This window comes from Meriones unguiculatus, chromosome 14 (assembly GCF_030254825.1).
Source record: "Meriones unguiculatus strain TT.TT164.6M chromosome 14, Bangor_MerUng_6.1, whole genome shotgun sequence".
Taxonomy (NCBI): domain Eukaryota; kingdom Metazoa; phylum Chordata; class Mammalia; order Rodentia; family Muridae; genus Meriones; species Meriones unguiculatus.
The window spans coordinates 85,123,684-85,143,810 of record NC_083361.1 but is presented as its reverse complement, the minus strand read 5'-3'; the positions used below and the strand labels follow the sequence as shown (position 1 = coordinate 85,143,810).

General features: G+C 47.1%; 1 protein-coding gene across 6 annotated transcripts; it reads left to right on the top strand.

Annotated features, from left to right (window-relative positions):
- The first annotated feature begins 468 nt into the window (after positions 1 to 468).
- Neu3 (neuraminidase 3) lies at positions 469 to 12,492 on the top strand. 6 transcript variants are annotated; one of them, XR_009585635.1, is made up of 6 exons: positions 469 to 846; positions 4,933 to 5,147; positions 8,923 to 9,759; positions 9,911 to 9,977; positions 10,110 to 10,247; positions 11,017 to 12,492. XR_009585635.1 is itself a non-coding variant. In XM_060367639.1 (4 exons), exons 2-3 carry the CDS (start codon positions 4,938 to 4,940, stop codon positions 9,955 to 9,957), a joined length of 1,245 nt encoding a protein of 414 aa, XP_060223622.1. In that variant the 5' UTR covers positions 469 to 846; positions 4,933 to 4,937; the 3' UTR covers positions 9,958 to 9,977; positions 11,017 to 12,492. The 6 variants fall into 6 exon arrangements, 1 of the variants encoding a protein (XP_060223622.1); XR_009585636.1 differs by lacking the exon at positions 10,110 to 10,247; XR_009585634.1 differs by having other exon boundaries at positions 9,911 to 10,247.
- The last annotated feature ends 7,635 nt before the right edge of the window (positions 12,493 to 20,127 follow it).

Sequence of the window (20,127 nt, the reverse complement as noted above, 5' to 3'; positions counted from 1 at the left end):
CTTGTTGATTAAATTTTTTTTTTTTTTTTTTGTCCCCATCACTGGCTGACCCTTTTATATGCTGCAGTGTCTCAAGAGGGGCCTCTCTTTTGATTTGGGGAATGCGAAACCAGACAATGGACTCAATCCTCGGTGACAGATGCGTGTATGTACATGTGTGTAGGGGATACAGAATAAATTATCTACAGAACTGGGGACAGAACCTGGGAGGTTGACCTGCTGGGCAAGTGCTCCACCACTGAACCTGTTTCTCAGGGGCTTTTTGATAAATTATTCACGCGGTCCTTAAGCTTACTCCATAGTCCAGACAGCTGAAATTTAGCAGTCCTCCAACTTTAGTCTCTACCAGACTAGCTGAGTTCACAGCCCTGCGCCACCAGACCCTGATAAATACCTACATTTTGAAACCTTTTGCAGGGGGAGTGCCAGTGTTTTGCTTGAACACGCCCCTTTCCACCTTTGTCTCTTTGGGTGTGTGGTTCTCTCTGACGGTCGGAACCTTTGCTCGACAATTTGGCTGTCCAGGGAAGTTTTAGGCGGTGATACCTTCCACGGACCAACCTACAGATAAGAACGTGGAGAAGTAAGCGGGGCGGGCGCTGCGAGGCGACGGCTGTGGCTGGGCCCGGGAGGCTGTCACCCGGCTGCCGCCCCGCCACAGTCCGGGGGCGCCATCTCCGCTGCGCGTCGCTCCGGCCCGGCGCGGTCTCTTTCTCTTTCCGGCCGGCTCCTGCTCGGCGGTGCCCGGGTTTGTCTCCGCTTCGCCGCTACCCCGACTGCGTCGCCCCAGCCTTGCCCTCGGCCTTGCTCGGAGACTCCCGGACCCCCAGGGAGCCGCCAGAGCCGGTGAGCAGGGGCGGCAGCCGCCCCGAATTCCCCGGGGCTGTGGGGACCTGCGCCCGGAAGGAATCCTGGGTTAGCCTGAATCCGCTAGGACCTCGCGGCCGTTCTAGTTTGATTTCTTCCAGGCAAACTTAAGCCGTGGTTTACAACTATGGAAAGGAGGCGGGAACCTTCTTAGTAGAGAGGAGTTGTGGGCGGCCACAAGGTCCCCAGGTGGTTTTTGTGTTTTTTTTTTTTTTTTTTTGCGACTGGGTGGTCTTCTCTAAGTTTTCCTTCTCAAACAAGGCTGACTTCAAGAAGTCCTGCCAGACTGTGCTTTCTCTCCCCGAGAAAGAGAGCAGAGAGGACTTGGTTGGAAGGTGAGAGTATGGAACAGCAATTAATAAGTAGAATCCTCTGCTAAAGCAAATAGTTCCAAAGCAGATCGGTCCTTGATTCTTCTCAGTCCCTAGTTCTCAGCACAGAGTTTGAGTGAATTGTTTAGGTGTCAATGCCAGGCCACAGCGTTACTGCTGTCACCAATATTAGCATAATTATAATTAATGAAAAGTAATGATGACTTAATTGTTGAGGTGGTGGCAGGACCAAAGTGGATTTTAAAAGGGCCAACACACATAGTAATTAAAGGCATCTATGTGTATAGTGCCTTAAAGTTTCTGAAGACTCCTGAGTGGGCCCGGTAGTACATGTTGTCCACCTCTCACAAACGAGAGGCAGTCGTGCTGCCCTGCTCCTGTTATCCAAACACTCCCGGGGCTGGGGCTTGAGAATCACAAGTTCAAGACCAGTCCAGGTGCTAAGACGAGGAGTTGTAACTGACAGAGTGACTCAGTGCTTAAAGGTGGGGCTTTGTACCGAGAACACCACCATGTTGTGATTTCATTGGTGTGAGAACATCAAAAGTGTATATGCACATCTGTGTGGTACAGACTGCAGCACAGCTAGGCAATATGATATCCATACATTTATGTGTGTGTGTATGCATGTATAGATATATATATGTATGTAGATAGATAGATAGTTAGTTAGTGTCCGTGTGTCTGTGTGTGTGTGTGTGTGTGTCTATTGCTCCTGGAGCCATGATGAATAAATATGAGATTAAGTCAAACACAAGAGAAAATGGTGTCAGAAGACTCCGTAAACACGGACTATGTGAGACCGCTGCCAGCTCACACGGAATGCTGCTTCACTGTAGATGTTTAATAAGTGAGTTTGTGCTCCAAGATGATGACAGGAAGTGTAGTATAATGGATGTGCAGGCCAGGAATGTAGCTTATTGTCATTTCAACTTCTATGAGCTGCACACAGTTGTGTTATATTTTTAGGTGGCTGACATCACCACAAACATGTGAGTAAAATGTCGGGGCTGTGACACTGATGACTAAGGGGTCTCCAGGCAATGGGATTTCAGCACTGTCACCATCACACATATGCAATCTATTATTATATTGTATGTAGTGCAGGACTGCTGTTATACGCCAGCTTCAGGAATAATGTGCCCTGTTGGGCATGGTGATCCACACCTGCAATCCTAACTGTCCGAAGGCTGAGGTTCAAGGATAGCAAGTTCAAGGCCAGTCTGGGCTACAAAGTGAGACATTGTTTTAAAAAAAATGTGTAATGATTTATGATTGAAAAATAGTATGTAGACTGCCATGTATGGTGCTCCTATTGTGCAATAGGCCTTGTAACAGCTAATGAAGTTTGTTTTTTTTAATTTTTACATAGAATTTATTTTATAGATGAGAATCCCAAAGCAATAGCGAAGCAATTGCTTTGCGAACCCAGGAACCTGTAGCACTCTAAGCCAAACTGTTCGGAAGCATTGCCAGCAGTGTGGCCCAGAGATAAGGGCGTACTTAGAAGAGAGGCCGGGGTGCAGGGAAGGCAGACAGCCTGAATGTGGGGCACCGGCCTGCTCTGACAGCGCCCTGAGAAGACGCTCCACCCAGTCTTTGATTATGCTGGGGTGAGCCCAAGGCTGGAAGGAAGGGAAGCTTTCCTCCTGACTCTGAGGCCACTTCTCCCACTCTTCTCACACCAGTGAGCCACAGTTCTCGCAAGTTTGTGTTGATGAGTCGTTCGCGCGTGTTCACGTTGCTCCTGCCTGACTGGGAGTCTGTAGAAGCAGGCAGTGCAGCATACCTAGAAAGCTGCCCGGGAGACTGCTCTAAACAGATCACTCCATCCCTATTAGAAACTGTATGGTGGCCCCCTGGTGCAGGCTCAGTGTCACACTAAGGTGACAAACCTGTCAGGATCTACTCTGCTGGCCTTTTAGTCCCCGTCTTTGCCCATAGGTTTTGCATTCCACCTCACCCAGTCACACTGTCCTAATGAAAGCCTCCACAGCTCACCGCTTTCTGTTACCCAAAGGCTGAACCACCACCCACTCTGCCTCTTACCTCCTCACTTCGCTAACCCAGTGTTCGCCCTTTATAGCCCAGTTCATTGAGTCATGCATCCCTTTATCCAGCAATACTTGTCCAGCGCCTCTCACAAACCACGTCTGGTTCTAGGTGAGGAGATGGAGCGCTGTGTGTAAGGGAGGGGTAGAAACCATGGAGGTGGCAACCTCCCCAGAGACTGGGAGCTGTAGAATATAAAGTAATGGCTTTTACTGGCAAACAAAAACCCACTTGTCAAGGTTTCTGAGGAATGCCGGGTCAGAGTCCAGCCTGGGCTGAGTGCAGATGGCCATCTTGGGGCATTGGGACCTGACGCTGTGGAGCTTTTATTTTGTAGCGTGCATTGAATAGGTATAAAATACCAGAAGTCCTGTGGAGACAAGCGGGGGGGGGGGGGGGGGGGAGGGGGAAGGGAAGGGAGAGGGGGAGGGGGCAAGGGCGTTGTCAGGTAACTGCCCACCGATTGGCTGTAGCTCCAGCTGCAGGAGGTGGGGAGTGGATGATGTGTGAACAGAGCTGAGGGAAGTAAGGTAGGGAATTGTGTAGCTCTCTGAAAAGAGTGTTCCAGGGAAAGTAGGTAGCTAGCTTGGCACAGTTGTTCCCCTTTCAAAAAAGTCCTTTTCTGGGGCCTTGATTGGCACAGTTGTGCCTTTTTTGTTTTCCTACTTGTTCTTGTATTTATCTCCAGGAAAGCACTCGTTGCTTCATATTTGCCTGTGTGCATATCTGCTTCCCTCACCCAGTTCTAATCTTGAGACCTGGTGTCGCAACCCTACTGTAAGGGCCTGATATATGAAGGCACTCAGAAATGTTTAAGTAAGGAGGGTCTCATTGGCCTAGTGCTTATGGGCTGCTGTCTTATTTATTTATTATTTATATAAATTATTTGTAAGATGGCCCTTGGGTGACAGATAACTTGAAAGAAAATTAAACCTTAAATTTGACTTTTGTCTGTTTGGCCTGAGTCCTTTCTGTGGCCTCTGAACGTGGGGCTTCTGAGCTCTTTCAAAGCATTTCTGGAGGCTTCCACTGTGTATCACAGACCAGCTAGCCTAGCAAATGGCAGCTAGAATGTCATAAAGACCCAGGTAGCTGAATTTGCAAGAAAGTAATCTCCAGGGGCCTGGGGATAAGAGCAAACCCAAAGCCAGCGTAGTTATCCCTTGAGCTACACACAGGAGGTCACACAGGAAAGCGTGTCTTTAACACACTTGTTGTCAAGCAGCCAGAGCTGCAGGTCTGCCTGGGCTAGAGACCACAACACCAGGAGGCATCCCTTGAGAATCTACACCCTCCGGTTTGTGTGCCCCTCACAGAGTGAAGTCAGGGCGGAGCCTCCTTACCGACCTGCACGAAGAGGCGGACTGTCTTTTACCCTAGGCTTCAGGATAGGGAGAAAGCGTCCCTAGAGAATTGTTATTCGTGGATGTTACTCAGATGGGTTTGGGTTTCTAGTCATCTGAATAACCTAGGAACTCCCAGCCGAGGAATGGCTGTGTCTGCAGAGCAGAGTTGTTGAACGAGGGTGCATGTTATTTGCTTTGGGTTGTTGAGGCCAAGATGTTCTCTGTCTATGGAAAAGTAGACATTCAAGTACAGCCACAGCTCATGTGTGCCCTCAGCAGTGAACCAACCAAGAACTTGTTTGCAGACGCGCACTGAACTGTTTGCTTCCTTGCAGGAATCATGGAGGAGGCATCGTCATGCTCCCTCAACAGCACCACTCTGTTCCAGCAGGAAGATGCAAAAGGGATTACCTACCGGATCCCAGCGTTGCTCTACATTCCTCCCAGCTGCACCTTCCTGGCCTTTGCAGAGAAGCGGTCCACAGTCAAAGATGAGGATGCCCTCTACCTGGTGCTCCGGCGAGGGGTGATGAGGGGGCGCTCTGTACAGGTGACTCACCCAGATACAGGCCTGGGCCTCCTCACCCTCTCCTCACTTCTGGCTGTCTTATCTCTCACCCTCCCCCCACCTTTGCCATCAAACTCTGTGTGAGGAGCTAAGGAAAGGAAGGCTTTTGCTGAGTGCTAATTTGGTGCCAGAGATACATTGTACCCTAGGCAGGGCTGTCGGTCATGGTTAGCACACGGGGAAACTGGGCTCAAAGGGCTTATCATTTGCTGTGAGTCATGTGTCTATAGCCCAGCAGCAGAAACACTGCAAGCTCAGGTTCAGGCTCCCGAGGCCTCTGTGGTGCATTCAGACCCTGTGTGGTCTCCTCTTTGTTCCTGTGCCCTGGTGAAGCCACCCAGGGAAGGAAGTACCATTAGTTCAGCTTTGCTGAGCCTTTCATCCCCTAATCTGCCTGCTTTTCTACCTCTTACCTTCTGCGCTCCATATCCAAAATGGGTGTTTTGCTATGTCACAGTGACAACTCGTCTCTGCTGAGCCCACTTCCCTGTTTTGAATGACACTGGTTCCCGATTCCTTCTGAGGATTTTGTGCTTGGGGGACTTGCCAGCACCTGTTCTTTACTGTATCTCATTAGGTCTTCTCTGTAGCCTGCCAGAGCAGACTCCACAGAGGCCCAGCCCTGTGCCTGACAGAGCCCGGAGTGCTAGCTATTTCATATGCTCTAGGCCAGGCATCACTGTGCTAGCTATTTCATATGCTCTAGGCCAGGCATCACTGTGTTCATGCTGCCCCACCTTCAGGTGCAGCCAGTGAGCTCCTAAGCAAGGATGTTGTTCCCTTGTTTTGTTTTCCTGTTCATTCTCACATAACTTGTTGCATAAGCTCATTGTCCAGTAGTCACACATTTTCCACTCTATTTTCTCTTTGTTGTATTTACTCTCATTCTTTAATTTACTTAATTGGAGAGTTTTGATAATAGAAGAACCATTTCTCAGTGTGGAGATCTGGATTTCATTAGCGGCTTCTAGCTTAGTGGTTAAGATCATAGCTTTAGTCGGTGTCCTAGTGAAAGTTACTGACTGACGCTGTGAAGAAACACCATGACCAAAGCAAGTCAGGGGAGGACAGGGTTTACTTCTGCTTACACTCCTTGTAACAGTCCATCACCAAGGAAAGGCGGGACAGGAACCCAAACAAGGCAGGAACCTGGAGGCAGGAGCTGACGCAGAGGCCGTGGAGGGGTGCTGCTGACTGGCTTGCTCAGCCTGATTTCTCACCAGCCCAGAAAGGCAACACCAACAAAGGGCTGGGCTCTCACCTGTCAATCACTGAATAAGAAAGTGCCTTACAGCTGAGTCTTATGGAGCATCGTCTCAATTGAGATTCCCTTCTTCCAGATAACTCTTGCTTGTGCCAAGTTGACGTGAAACTAGCCAGCGCAGCCAGTCAGTACATACACCTTGTTGGGTTTGTGAACTTGAGTCTTCTCTGCTTTAGCACGTACAGGATGTAATTGATGATGCAAGTTGCATAGTAAGAACTCAGCACTACTCATCTTTCACAGTGGTCTGTTTTCATAATACTTCATATGAAGATCTTTTTTTAAAAAATAATTTATTTTTATTTTATGTACATTGGTGTTCTGCCTGCATGTATGTTTGTGTGAGGGTGTCAGATTGCCTGGAATTATAGACAGTTGTGTGCTGCTGTGTGGGTGCTGGGAATTGAACCCCGGATCTTTGTAAGAATAGCCACTGCTCTTAACCGCTGAGCCACCTCTCCAGCCCCATATGAAGATCTTAATCCTTGACAATAAGTTGCATCTTTTAAGTGAGATAATCTTTGCTTCCTGTAACTATGCGATTATCTTGTCCCTCCTCCTTGAGCAGTCTATGTTTAGCATAAAGTCTCCTTGAAGTACCTAGAAGGGGCCCATGTTTTCCAATTCTTCTTTTCCCTGAACTAAAAGTCTCTTGTACTTCCTTAAGTGGCCGGCTTGATTTCGCATCTGGTTCCTTAAAAATGGCAACCTGGGGATCCTTCCTGAGCTGACAGTGTTCTTCTAAGTGTGATATTTGGAACAGAATTTAAGGGCTTTAAATGTCCCAGGCATGTCCAGCATGGGCTTGGCTCCTAGAGTAGAATTCCCTACGTGGCATGGCAGGCCTCATACAGGCGGCTACCACCTGGAGTAAGATTCCCAGTGGTGTAGATCAACATAGAACTCTTCCCATATCACTATATATGGCTTATATATAGGGGTCGTTCCCCATTAAACAAAACCCCACAGGTACACATGGCCAGTATTCTGGGATGCTTACTTTTATAAGCAAAGCTTTCATAAAATATACTTTATAAAATTTTTATAAAGAAAAAAAGGTTTGTTTAGCTTGCCAGTGAAATGCCTTGTACCTTTTCTTTCTGTGTGTGGTGCTAGGGATCCAACCCAGGGATCTACGTATGCTAGACAAATGCACTAGCCAAGTCTACACCTTCAGCCTTTTCCTTAATGAACACATATATCTTGGGATAATTTTCCAAAGCTGGGCATCCTGGGAAAGCATGAATGTATCTGCACATAAAAACTCAACTATTATTCTCCAGTCCATATATAAAAAAGCATGTTTCTCCACATTTTTCACCAACAGACTATTATCAGTCTTTACAATGTAAAAAAATTGTTAGTTAAAAATGCTATCAGTTTAATCTCAATTTCTGTTCTGTTTTTTTATGTGTGAGATTGAACATATTTTTTTCCCTCTTTATCATGTCTGGTTTTGCTCTTTGCTTCTTTCTGTTGGAGTTCTAGAAATTTCCCAAATTCTGCTTAGGGAGCTTAAGCCTTTCTTGTAGTGTGTGAAGCCAGACATTGTCTCATTTACTCTTTTCATAGCCCCTCAGTGCTCTCCATTCAGCTGATGAGGAATGCGAGTCTAGCTTGGGCACCCGCTCTCCGACTCTGCTGGAGTTGTTAATATGCTGTTTGGCATAGCTTTCTCACCACAGCCCAGGAAGACAAAAATTCTTCAGTCTTCAACTTTCCTCTTTGCTGGAAACTTCCCTGTTTGATCCACTGTTCTGTTTTGGTTTTCATCATCTTCTTTTGTATTACATTTTTATTTATTCTATCTCTCCTCTTTCTGCCTCTTCCCTCTCTCTGTGTCTGTCTGTTTCTCTGTGTACATGTGCCACAGTGTGTCTGTGGTGATCAAAGGACAACTTGAAAGTCACTGGTCCTCTTGTCCTATCGCTGGGTCCCAGAGATCAGACTCGGGTCATCAGGCTTGGCCACAAGCCTCCTCACTCCGAGCTGTCTCACTGGCTCCCATCTTCTTGTTTGTTTGTTTGTTTGTTTTTATAAACTTTCATTGGATGCTATCATGTGCCAGGTATTGAAGATACAAATGTATGTAATTTGGGTATTGTCCAAAAAGCTCATAGTCTAAAAGGGGAGACAGTTACCAAGAATATACATAGTGTCATATAGCTGCTCTAAGATGTAGGAAGAGCGAGTTTCAAGGAAGGCTTCCCAGAGAAGGTAGAATTGGAGTTGGGTATTGGAGGATGGTTTGGAAATTCAGATGAAGCAAAAGAACTTTCTTGAGAGAGCACAGCTTTTATACTATCTAGCACTATCATTTTTCAGATTTAAATCCACCTTATAATAAGCTGCAAATTTAGTGATTATTTGGGCTTTCAAGATTCTGTCCAAAAAATGTCATACATTGTTTATAAAAAGAACTGATGCTTTTAATGAGCCTCTTGTGTTCCCATTAGTAACTTACTGCCACTATCTCCTCTTTCCCTCGACCAGTGGGGTCCCCTACAGCCACTGCTGGAAGCCACATTACCTGGGCATCGGACCATGAACCCCTGCCCTGTGTGGGAGCAGAATACTGGCCGCGTGTACCTGTTTTTCCTCTGTGTGCAGGCCCATGTCACTGAGCGTTGCCAGATTATGTGGGGCAAGAATGCCTGCCGTCTCTGCTTCCTTTGCAGTGAGGATGCTGGGTGCTCATGGGGTGAAGTGAAAGACTTGACTGAAGAGGTCATTGGCTCAGAGGTGAAGCACTGGGCCACGTTTGCTGTGGGCCCAGGTCATGGCATCCAGCTGCAGTCTGGGAGGCTGATCATCCCGGCCTATGCCTATTATATCTCGCACTGGTTTTTCTGCTTTCCATGCTCAGTCAAGCCCCACTCCCTGATGATCTACAGTGATGACTTAGGAGTCACATGGCACCATGGCAAGTTCATTGGGCCCCAGAAGACAGGGGAGTGCCAAGTGGCAGAAGTGACTGGGAGGGCTGGTAACCCTGTGCTCTACTGCAGTGCCCGGACACCGAACAGATTCCGAGCAGAGGCTTTTAGCTGTGATTGTGGTGACTACTTTCAGAAGCCAACCCTGAACCCACAACTCCGTGAGCCTCGCTATGGCTGCCAAGGCAGTGTGGTGAGCTTCCGGCCCTTGAAGATGCCAGACATACGTCAAGACCCAAGTGGTAAAGATTCTCCCACTACTCAGAAGTACCCTCTGCTGGACAGTTCTCTGGAGGCAGAGGAAGGAGCAGGAAGATGGCTCTTCTACTCACATCCAACTAGCAAGAAGCATAGACTTAACCTAGGCATCTACTGCAACCGGAACCCCTTGGAGGTGACCTGCTGGTCCTGCCCCTGGATCTTGCGCTATGGGCCCTGTGGCTACTCTGATCTGGCTGTTGTGGAAGAACAAGGCTTGTTGGCATGTTTGTTTGAATGTGGGAAGGAGCATGGATATGAGCAGATTGACTTCTGTTTGTTTTCAGACCAAGAGGTCCTGAGCTGTGATGACTGCACCAGCCCTATGAACTAAAGCCAAATCAGGACTGATGGGTGAGGACCCAACTTTCTGCAGAAGGGAATGGCAACCACAGCCAGGATAACAGAAGTCTCTGCTGTCTATAGAAACCCAAGGACTAATACTCTGCTCCTTGCATTTTTTCACTTTTCCTTTCAATGATCTAGTGAAAATTATACCATTCAACAAGGTTGTTGAAGTGGGAGTTTGGAGACCATGCTTTGGTTTTGGATCTGCTGGTGGCTTGTCTTAGGACTTTGAATGAATCACCTGACCTCTTTGGGCATCAGATCTCCATTTGTAAAGTGAGAAGATTGGTGTGGGATCTCTTACCTCTCCATTAAAAGGAGAGGCCACATGCTCAATTTCTGTTCCACAAATCCTGGGTTCTGATCTTGAATGAAAGCCAGAGGCTTTTCTGTTCAGATGACTCACTGCTCACCTGATGAGGTGACATATAGGTGCTTTGGCCAGAAAAAAGAGCTGTATTGTTATATTCTTAATAAGAAAAAAAATGCTCTTATCCTTCTAATCATGCTGGAGTCCTGCAAGTTCCTATCCTAGAAGATTGAGAAAGCAGAACTGTGAGGTCAGCTGCTTCCTCCAGCATTGCTAGTGTGTTCATTTCCCTCATCCAGAAAACATTTCCTAGGGAGAAAAATGAGAAATCCATGCCAGCTGCCCTTGATAATGGTGCTTATTGCTTTTGATGCTGTGACCTCCATTAAAGATGAATCTGAAGGGGCTGAAAGATGGTTCAGTGGTTAAAAGGACTGGCTGCTCTTCCAGAGGACCTGGGTTCTGGTCCCAACACCCACATGGCAGCCCACAACCATCTCTAACTCCAGGTTCAAAGGCTCCAGTGCCCTCCTCTGGCCTCTGCAGGCACTGCACATGCGTGGTGCATACACACACAAAGGCAATACGCCACGCACAGTTCCCTCATCCCTTTTTGGCACATTCCTTTTTGGCTGTCCATTGTTTACTGAAGGATGGTTACAAGTCATCCTGGCTTGCAGACTTTCCAGTTTGAGGTAAAATTATGAGTGCATAAATACTCTTCTTTACTTTCAGTGTGAAGCCCAATGTCACCGAAGACCTCTCTCCAGACAGTAGTGGGCCCTCCAGCTCTGCAGTCACCCAAAGTTTTCAGGGCCCTGGGACCTATCTCATGGTGTGGTAACAATTGTTGAAGCCACTTCAGCTGTCTTCAGGTTGGTAGAAAAGTAGAAAAGACAGGGTGGGTAGTCACACCTGTGAAGGAAAAAGAGAGAGAGAGAGAAGGCAGAAAAGAGGCTTTGATCTTTGCCTTCAGAGCTTCCCAATCTGCCCCTTAGGTCTTGAGAACAGAGCAGTCCAGTACAATAGCTTCTTTGGAAGTGGTCCAACTTTTCTGGACCACTGGAGTTCCAGAGGTGGGTCCTCCTGTCCACTCAGCCTTCTGGCTCTGCTCATGTTCCTTAATATTCACCTCAGGTTAATGTTGCTTGGTGCTGCATTTGGACCTGTGTCTCTTGGTCATGAGTCTCTCCACAGAGGGCCAGAGGATGTCATGAAGCTTCAGAGTGAACCTAAGAACCCACAGAGATCAACCTGAGGAAGAGGATTGATGATCTCCATCCAGCCCTACTGGGCTGATCACTCTTCTCCAGAGGGCTGTGTCATCTCTCTGCAGCTGAAGTCACATTCTGAGCCTCCCATTGGTCCTTCCGTAGGCTGCCAGGTCATATCTGCTGTGTCCTCTAGACCTCTGCTAGTGGGGGTGGAGGAAACCATTGTCCTTTTTAACCTAGAATCAATAATTTATCTATAAATATGATTTTCCTATCGCATTCTGAATTCCCTGAAAGTAAGTGCTGTCTGATCCCCGTCTTTGTTCCCGGTCCCCACTGAAGGGTCTGAGATGGTAAGCAGCAGGAGAGCTAGGCTGACGGAATGAGCCAGAGGTTCTTGGCATACTTCAGCTGCATTCTCCCCCTGCAGGTCTCCACATTCAAACGCTGCTGAACAGTCACCTGAAGTGAGAGCCTGGGGTTCTGGCTGGTTCCAGCTCGGTCACGACGCTTCCTGGGGCTGGGCTTTTCTTTAGGTTGGCCCAGTCTGCTCTTGTGAGATGCCCGAAGCTTAAGCTGTGATGTTTGGGGTTCTCATTTCACTGGTATTTCCCTTTTGTTCCTCATTGGATTTTCCATGACCACCACTCCTCCAAGGCTCCAAGGGAGATGCTGAGCTCACCATGTCCTGTGTGTCTTACCTGGCTCTGTGATGTCAGCACCAGACACATCACTGTGCCATAAACACTACCGTTATTTAGAAGGGCAATTACAGCCTGTGGGTCGCAACCCTTTTCTCAGAGGTTACCTCAGACCATCAGAAAAACCCATATTTACATTACAATTCATAACAGTAGCAAAATTACTGTTAGGAAGTAGCAATGAAAATAATCTTATGGTTGGGGTCACCACAACATGAACTATCTTAAAGGGTCACAGCATTAGGAAGGTTGAGAACTGCTGACTTAGAACCAATAAAGATGCTTAAAGGTCGTCATTCCAGTGATTAATGATCTTTATTGATAAGGAAACTGAAATGACTATATTCTTTTTATAATATTTTATTTTTATTAATTATAGTTTATTCCCTTTGTATCCCACCTGTAGCTCTCTCCCTCTTCCCTCCCAACCCCACCTTCCTTCCCTCTTCTCCACCCATGCCCCTTCCCCAGTCCACTGATAGAAGAGGTCCTCCTTCCCTTCCAAATCTGATCCTAGTCAATTAGGTCTCATCAGGAGTGGCTGAATTGTCTTCCTCTGTGGCCTGGTAAGGCTGCTCCCCCCTGAGGGGGAGGTGATCAAAGAGCAGGCCAATCAGTTCATGTCAGAGACAGTCCCTGTTCCCCTTACTAGGGAATCCGCTCGGAGACTGAGCTGCCATGGGCTACATCTGTGCAGAGGTTCTAGGTTATCTCCATGAATGGTCCTTGGTTGGCGTATCAGTCTTAGAAAACACCCCTGTGTCCAGATTTTTTGGTTCTGTTGCTCTCCTTGTAGAGCTCCTGTCCCCTCCAGGTCTTTCTATATTCTTAATATCTAATAATAGTTCATATTAAACATTTTTCAAAAAAAATTAATTTGAGGCAATTTATTCTTTAGAGAACTTTTCAGAAAACTTTAATTATCTTTTGTATTTTCATACATTGTTTAATCAGTGGGAAGGAAACAATCAGGATTACAGTGGCTGGTTTGAGAGCAAGAGCTACCCTTGAGCCTGTGAGGAGTCTGGCTGTGCAGTGACCGCTGACCACAGCTCAAGTCTGGCCACTGCATATCTTACTGTGTTTTCAAAAGCCTGAAGCTATTGTCAAGCTGGCTGAAGAGTCCCAGGTGTCTGGGTGAAAGGCAATGGCTTTAAGTTCACTGCTGATGTTACACTGTGCTTGCCTTTGGGATGTGCCAGCCGCTGTTGGGCTTAACAGCTAATTCAGCATGAATTCTTACATGCTATCAACAAGTCTGTGTGCTCTCTGAAATTCGCTTTTGGAAAGGCTTCAAGTAAGCAGAACAATTTTCATAATACTGAGACTCTCCTGAAGATCAAACTAACATCCAGAGAATACTTATTTACCTCTTCAGTAGTTTGACAGTAATTGTTTACCTAATCATTTAAAGCAAGAAATCTGACCCATTTGATTTTTGAATTTTTATTAGATTGGTTCATGTTGGACCTGTGAGCTTGAGAGGAATACTCAAATCTCTACAGTCCTTGGTGGTTCGATTTGTTTAACTCATCTATAATTTTATTAAGACTTGTTTAATAGCAAATCTAAATAAGCAACCTTGGACATAAATACCTATTCCAAAGTCAGTAAAGCTGATCCTTTGACTATCCCAAACACTGTAAATAGTTTATTCAACATGGTTAATTCCATTTTAAGCCACTGTTATAACAAAGAGGGGCACAGAAACCTGACAGCGTGAGCACATGCTTAACCAGCCATGGGCAGCATGGGGCCTGTTGGGTAGATCAGGTTGATCAGGGAGTCCTCAGAAGGGCTTAGCAGTGTGAAGAGAAGAGCAGGAAGGCATGTGCATCCTACCTCTCGTCTCCACTGTCCTCAGCATGGCAGCATTTGATGGTTGAGTGCTGACAATGAGGTGATGAAGAAGAGAAGGCAGGGCCTCCTGAGAGGCTACGACAGTTTCTGCGGCAGTGTGTCACCGTGCATTACAGTTCCTCTCCAAATCCCAGGCTAGAGGAGTTGCTTTCCACCCTTTGGAGAACCTACTTTCCAAGACACAGAGCCATCCCAAAGATGGGTTTGTTCTCAGCAGCTAGGGAGAGAACCAGAAATGAACATGGACTCCTTTAAGGGAGAGGCATGGATGGAGCTCGTTGAAGGCTGATGCAGTGCCAGCCAAGCAGCCTGTAGGCTCCAGGCAGCTCTCAGGGCCACAAGCTGGAGGAAGTCTTGGTTCGTGCAGCATTGCCTCTGCCGTTGCTGCGTCAGTCTCTGGAGCTGTGTGTGGTAGACACGCCTGAACCTCTGTATGCAGTTTGGATGGCTTTCCTCACAGATTCCAAACATGCACACACACACACACTGCATTATTGTCCCAACCTGCAGATGAGGAAACAGCATTGGGAATTCAACCGTGTGAGAATATAGAAAATCAGCCTCCACCAAGCCTCAACAGGCCCTCATGAAGCTGTCATTAAACACCCAAACTGCTGACACCTTCATCTAGAACTTAAGTCTTAAGAACTGTGACCCACAAATTGCTGTTGTGTATAAACTTTTTAGTCCACACTGTTGCAATAAAATCAAGCAGGCTGAACCAAGATGGAGTCTGAGCAGTGCTTTCTAATATTTTATGTACATATGACTTACTTGGAGAGTTGGTTAAAAACAAATTCTCGTCCAAGTAAAGGATGGCTCAGCAGTTAAGAGTACTGACTGTTCTTCCAGAGGATCTGAGTTCAATTCTCAGCACCCACATGACAACTTACACTGTCTGTGATTCCAGACACCCTCACAGACCAACCTGCAGGTAGAACACCAATGTACATAAAATAAAAAATAATATAAAAAAAATTTCCAGGCTGGAGAGATGGCTCAGAGGTTAAGAGCACTTCCTGTTCTTCCAAAGGTCCTGAGTTCAATTCTCAGTAACCACATGGTGGCTCACAACCATCTATAGTGAGATCTCGTTCCCTCTTCTGCTATGCAGGCACACATGTAGGTAGAACACTCTATAAATAATAAATAAATCTTAAAAAAAAAAAAAAGAACAAATTCCCTCACCCTCCATCTGCCCTCCCTCTGGAGAATGGAGTTTGGTAGGTCTGGGGTAAATCTCTTCCCTTGGGGACCCTGGACTTAAATTCTTTGGGGTCAAATCATTGGGAAATTGCCCTTCCGGCTACACCCTGTGCCTGATTTGAAAGCTTCTCTGTTGGAAATGAAGGCCATGGAGTTTGGTTTATAGACAGGTGTGGACTTTGAGGGAAGAACATCAAGTCTCTTAGTTTTCCTTTTGTTCCTCTTTATAGTATGGAATTGATAAATATGTGTTGAGTGGATAAACGAATGAATGAGTGGCCATTGCAGTTTTATTCATCTGAAGTATAGCACTCACAAAATCGTGAGTTCAAAGGTGAGTATTAGGCAAGATGAAACACCCCTGCACTTGTTGACTTTCCTTGACTTCGAGCTTTGAAGTAATCCCAAGGATGGTCTCTGGAAGCCTGGAGTGAAGTGAACCTTTCCAGGAGCTGCCATTGGCAGGACCCCAAGCTGGAGCTGAGGGAGTACTTTGTCATTCCGGGTTTGTGCCCTGTTCTCTTGTCACTGGGAAGCTGTGGTGGTTTGAATGAGAATGGCTCATAGGCTCATATAGATGAATACTTGGTCCCCAGTTGATGGAACTGTTGGCACCAAGTATGAGCTCTGTGGAGCTGTTGCGTGCATTTGCGCATGTGTGGGGAGGGTGAGGCGCTGCAGGTAAGTGGTAGGTGGCCCTATCCCCAAGTCTCTGATTGGAGAAGGAAACTTATGATATGATATTGGCCTCTTGCCAAAAGAGACTAGTTATTAAATTGTCTCCAAAAATTAGAACACGTTATTGGCAAGACGATTTTGGATTAGCAAGTCAAAAATCTGAACTCTAAAGCATTTGTAGCTTTGTCCAAGGCACTACCAATCTTAACCACAAGGTGGTAACCTTCCCTAACTCCCTGCAGGCGGCGGGCAACCCGGATTTTAGAGCGCGCTGTCCATCCTTAGCAGAACAGCAGTGCCCATTCTTTCAAAGTGCCTGAACTTTCAAAGGAGCCCTGAGGCGTCATGTTGTCTTATTGTCTCCAAGGTGAAAATGGTGCACGAACACACACACACACACACACACACACACACACACACGCGCTGGTTGTTGGTGGGCGGGGCTTCCCTGCCCAATGCCAGTGCATTTAGAGGCAGACAGCTGGGTTCTCCTTGTACTTTGCCAGATACCCAAAGCTCACCCTTTTTTTTTAGGTGGTTAGCCCTACCTCGTCAGTATGCATGCTGGCCTGTGAATTCTGTCATGGGGGCTGTGGAAACTGCTCTCATCTTCCTCCATGTCTGCCTGCCGGGTAAAGAACATGGAGGGAGCCCTCCGAGCTCTCCCTGGAACTCCTTACTTTGTTCCCTTCTAATGGCTAGCCTGACCCTTCAGTGGCACCCTATCTCTAGCCATCTCTGCTGGAGCCCCATCTCAGTCTCTCTCCCTGAGATGGGCCCGAAAACGCCCTGTTCCGTCAGCCTTCTTCGTGGTACGAGGCGAGGTTCCGCCTTCTGGCAGGTGTGCCCAGCACCCACGGGATCTTGGGAGTTCTTTTCCTCCTCCACCACGACATGCACACAGCCCTCCACACAAGGCCACCGCAGACATCTCTTTCCAGCAGGAACCTGCTCCTTTGTGCCTCTCCCTACAGGTGTGATCTTAGGGCCTCCTGTCCTTGGCTTTGGACCCTCACTGCAAATCCACAAGTCAGTCCTCAAGGGAAGTCCTACTGGGTAGATGTCATGACAGCTGTCTTGCCTTCCTCTGACAGAAATGGTTTAGTTCAAGGAGAAGTGAATTGGGGGCTCCCTGAGGAAGACACTGCCACTGGAGCCCCTTGTCCCCACTACCAAACAGTAGGACTGCGTGATAAAGGCCAGGAACCACTTCTCAGGTGCAAAAAGGCCCTGAGGTGCCCAACCCCTGTTGCCTATTTGCCTGTGCCTCTCAGCAGGATGGGCCCTCCCCCTCCGCAGGGCCTGGGCTCCCCTCCACAGGAACTGGGGCAGGGTGGAAAACAGAACAGATGCTTGTGAAGGCAAGCATTGTGTGGCTGTTATTTCAGGGTTTCTCGCCCTTCTCTCATTCACACGCTTCTTCCATATTAACCAAATCTGTGGCTTTTTAAAAATATTTTCCCTTAGCATACTTTATGTAGATGTCTAATTTCATAGTGTCCTAGCAATGATACAGGCTTAATATTAAATACACATTATGATAAACATGAAACTATTTTTTTTTTAACGACAACGAATGCTGATGAGGACTCTTGTCACTGCTAGTGAGGAGCGGACCATGCCTGGGTGAGTTAATCTGCACAAACCCTTGTAAAGTCACTGACACCATTTATATTTTACAAGAACTTGAAACCCAGAAAGGTGAAGTGACTTCGCCAAGGTCACACTGAGTCTTCTGATCTTGGCCCACAGCCTGGGGAAGGGAGGTGCAGGCGCTTGAGGGATGAGGGGGGCTAATGACAGAGAGGGAGTAGGGGTATCTGCCAATGAGAATTGCAAGAAAGCAGAGAAGATGGAGGGGTGTGGGGATAGGGACTCCATGTCTGAAAAGCAAATGACCACAGTCCCAATGTCCTATGCACATTAATGGCCATGAAAATAGCTGCAGATTTGCCCGAGTTTGTGTGAGCAAGATTTATCGTGCCAGCAGCTCCGGTAATTGTATGATGAAAGTGCTGCAGCTGGGCCTGCGGGCTCGCGATTCATTATCAGGGAGATGGTGCGTGGGGAGCGGCCTGCCAGCTGTGGAGAGACTGCCGCCCTGGAAAGAGCCTCTGGGCTGGCCTCAGAAATGTAGGGGACCCTCCTCCTCTCAAGATGGGGGTGTGGTGGCCACTGCACAGCAGAGCAGGACGGGCGCTCATTTTCAGAGAGGAGGAGGTGGGAACCTCCAGTAGCAGGGCACGTCCAGAGGTGAGGCCTTTGGCCAGAGGCGAAATCCCCAATGTTAGTTATTGCCTCTGAGCCCCTTGGCAGATGACTTTATTGCTTCAAGCCTCAGCTTTCCTGGATATCTCCTGAAGATCATGGTGTTGACCTAACTAGAAAGGCTCCAAGGAGGCTCCAAGGAGATGATCTGATTCTCTTTAGACCCAGAAGCCACACAAGGGAAGCCTTCATCCCTCTCTGCCCACTCAGGTCTGCCCTTCCTGGGCACGTGGGCCCTGAGTCCTCTTCAGATCGCTAAACCCGATCGATAAACTCAGCTGCTGTGGATGTTGTCTACATGAATGCCAAATCTCTCTGAAGGATAGGGAAAGCCAAAGGAGGCTGTAGACTGGGGGTTTCAGCACAAAGCCCTAAAGGAGGAAAACAGGGCAACGGAATCAATCTTGAGTTTACCTCCATCTCTAGATGTTAGGGGTTATGGCTAGCCCCTGACTCTACTCTCATCTGGCAGGACCCTCTCAGGGGCAATGGGAGCTGAGCAAGCTGGGGACATAGAGAAGAGGCAGAGCTACGGGGGAGAACAGGGGACTGTGAGTGGGAGTGACAGGTTGCACCACGTCTCCCCTTCCCTCCCGCTGTGTAAGACGACTTGGCTAATAGCTAACTGACTGACCACTGACACCAACTTCATCAAGCATTCCGTGTGGGCCAGACACTGTTCTGAGCACTTTGCTCTGTTGGCCAGCTTCCCATTCTTAACAACTCCACAGGGTGGATGCCTCTGCTTGACAAACCCTTTCCTTACATTAAACAACTTGATCAAAGTCATGCTAACTAGAGGAATCAATCACAGCCAGACCACTGGGGTGCAGATCTTGAGAGCCCAGCCTTTATACTGTAGTACAGTGGTCAGAAAGAAAAAACCTTCCAGGCTTAAGGCCCGAGTGCATTTCTGCATGCTTCCTCCAGGCACCTTTTTCTCTCTGCCTGCTGCTTAGCATTTGGAGTGATTACAAATTTCTCATCCCAAGTGACCTCAGTCATGTTACTCCTCTCTCTTTCCTCACTATAATAACTCAATTTCTTGAGATTCACTCTGTCTATTCTTTTGTTCCTGCTCTTTAAACTATCCTTCATTTTTCACATCACTACCACTTAATTTGCTCTAAGCTTATGAAATTTGGGTCCCTGTATTTTCAAGAGGAAAATTATTCCTTTCAATAGCCTAAAAATGTTGTCAATCAAGCATGGAATCAGCTTTATGGCTGTAAAATAGCACAGTCTCAATAGTTTTACAGGCTGTTTCATAAAAATTAACAGCAGCAAAAAGAAACCCTGAATCATGGTTTAACCCAGTTGAGGATGGCAGTGACCTTCCTCAAATTGAAGTTTCACTTTTCTGCTCACATGCACTTGACTATTATACCCAGCCATGGTATCATTCATGAGTCAAAAGTAACCAAAATCTATTTCAGGACAATAGACAGTTCTTACTCTTCTTTGCTTGAATAACGTTTCATAAATAGTGGGTTATGACTTTGTTCTTATAAGTATAGTCATTTTAAAATAGCACCAAATAAGACTCCTATCCCCTTTGGTATATATTATATCCTTAGCAATCTTCATGCATTTCTCATTTTTCTTCCTCCTGAAAGCTTGCATCTTCCTTCCTTCCTTCCTTCCTTCCTTCCTTCCTTCCTTCCTTCCTTCCTTCCTTCCTTTTTTTCCTCTTTCTTGTCAGGGTCTGATTACGTACTTCTGGCTGACCTGAAATTCACTGCAGAGCAGAGTGGCTTCAAGTTTACAGAGGTCTGCCTGTCTCCCAAGTACTGGGATTAAAGGTGTGTGTCGTCATGCCTGGCTTTGCTCTTGGCCTTATTCTCAGACCATTCAGAGTTTCTGGGACAGGTAGGAGAGGAGTCACTGACATAGCACAGACAAAAGACTTCCCCATGTCC

Bases quoted from the DNA above. Each gene is read 5' to 3' on its own strand.
- Neu3 (XM_060367639.1), top strand. From the start codon at position 4,938: ATGGAGGAGGCATCGTCATGCTCCCTCAACAGCACCACTCTGTTCCAG. The intron at 5,148-8,922 runs GTGACTCACCCA...TCCCTCGACCAG, and splicing joins TGAGGGGGCGCTCTGTACAG to TGGGGTCCCCTACAGCCACT.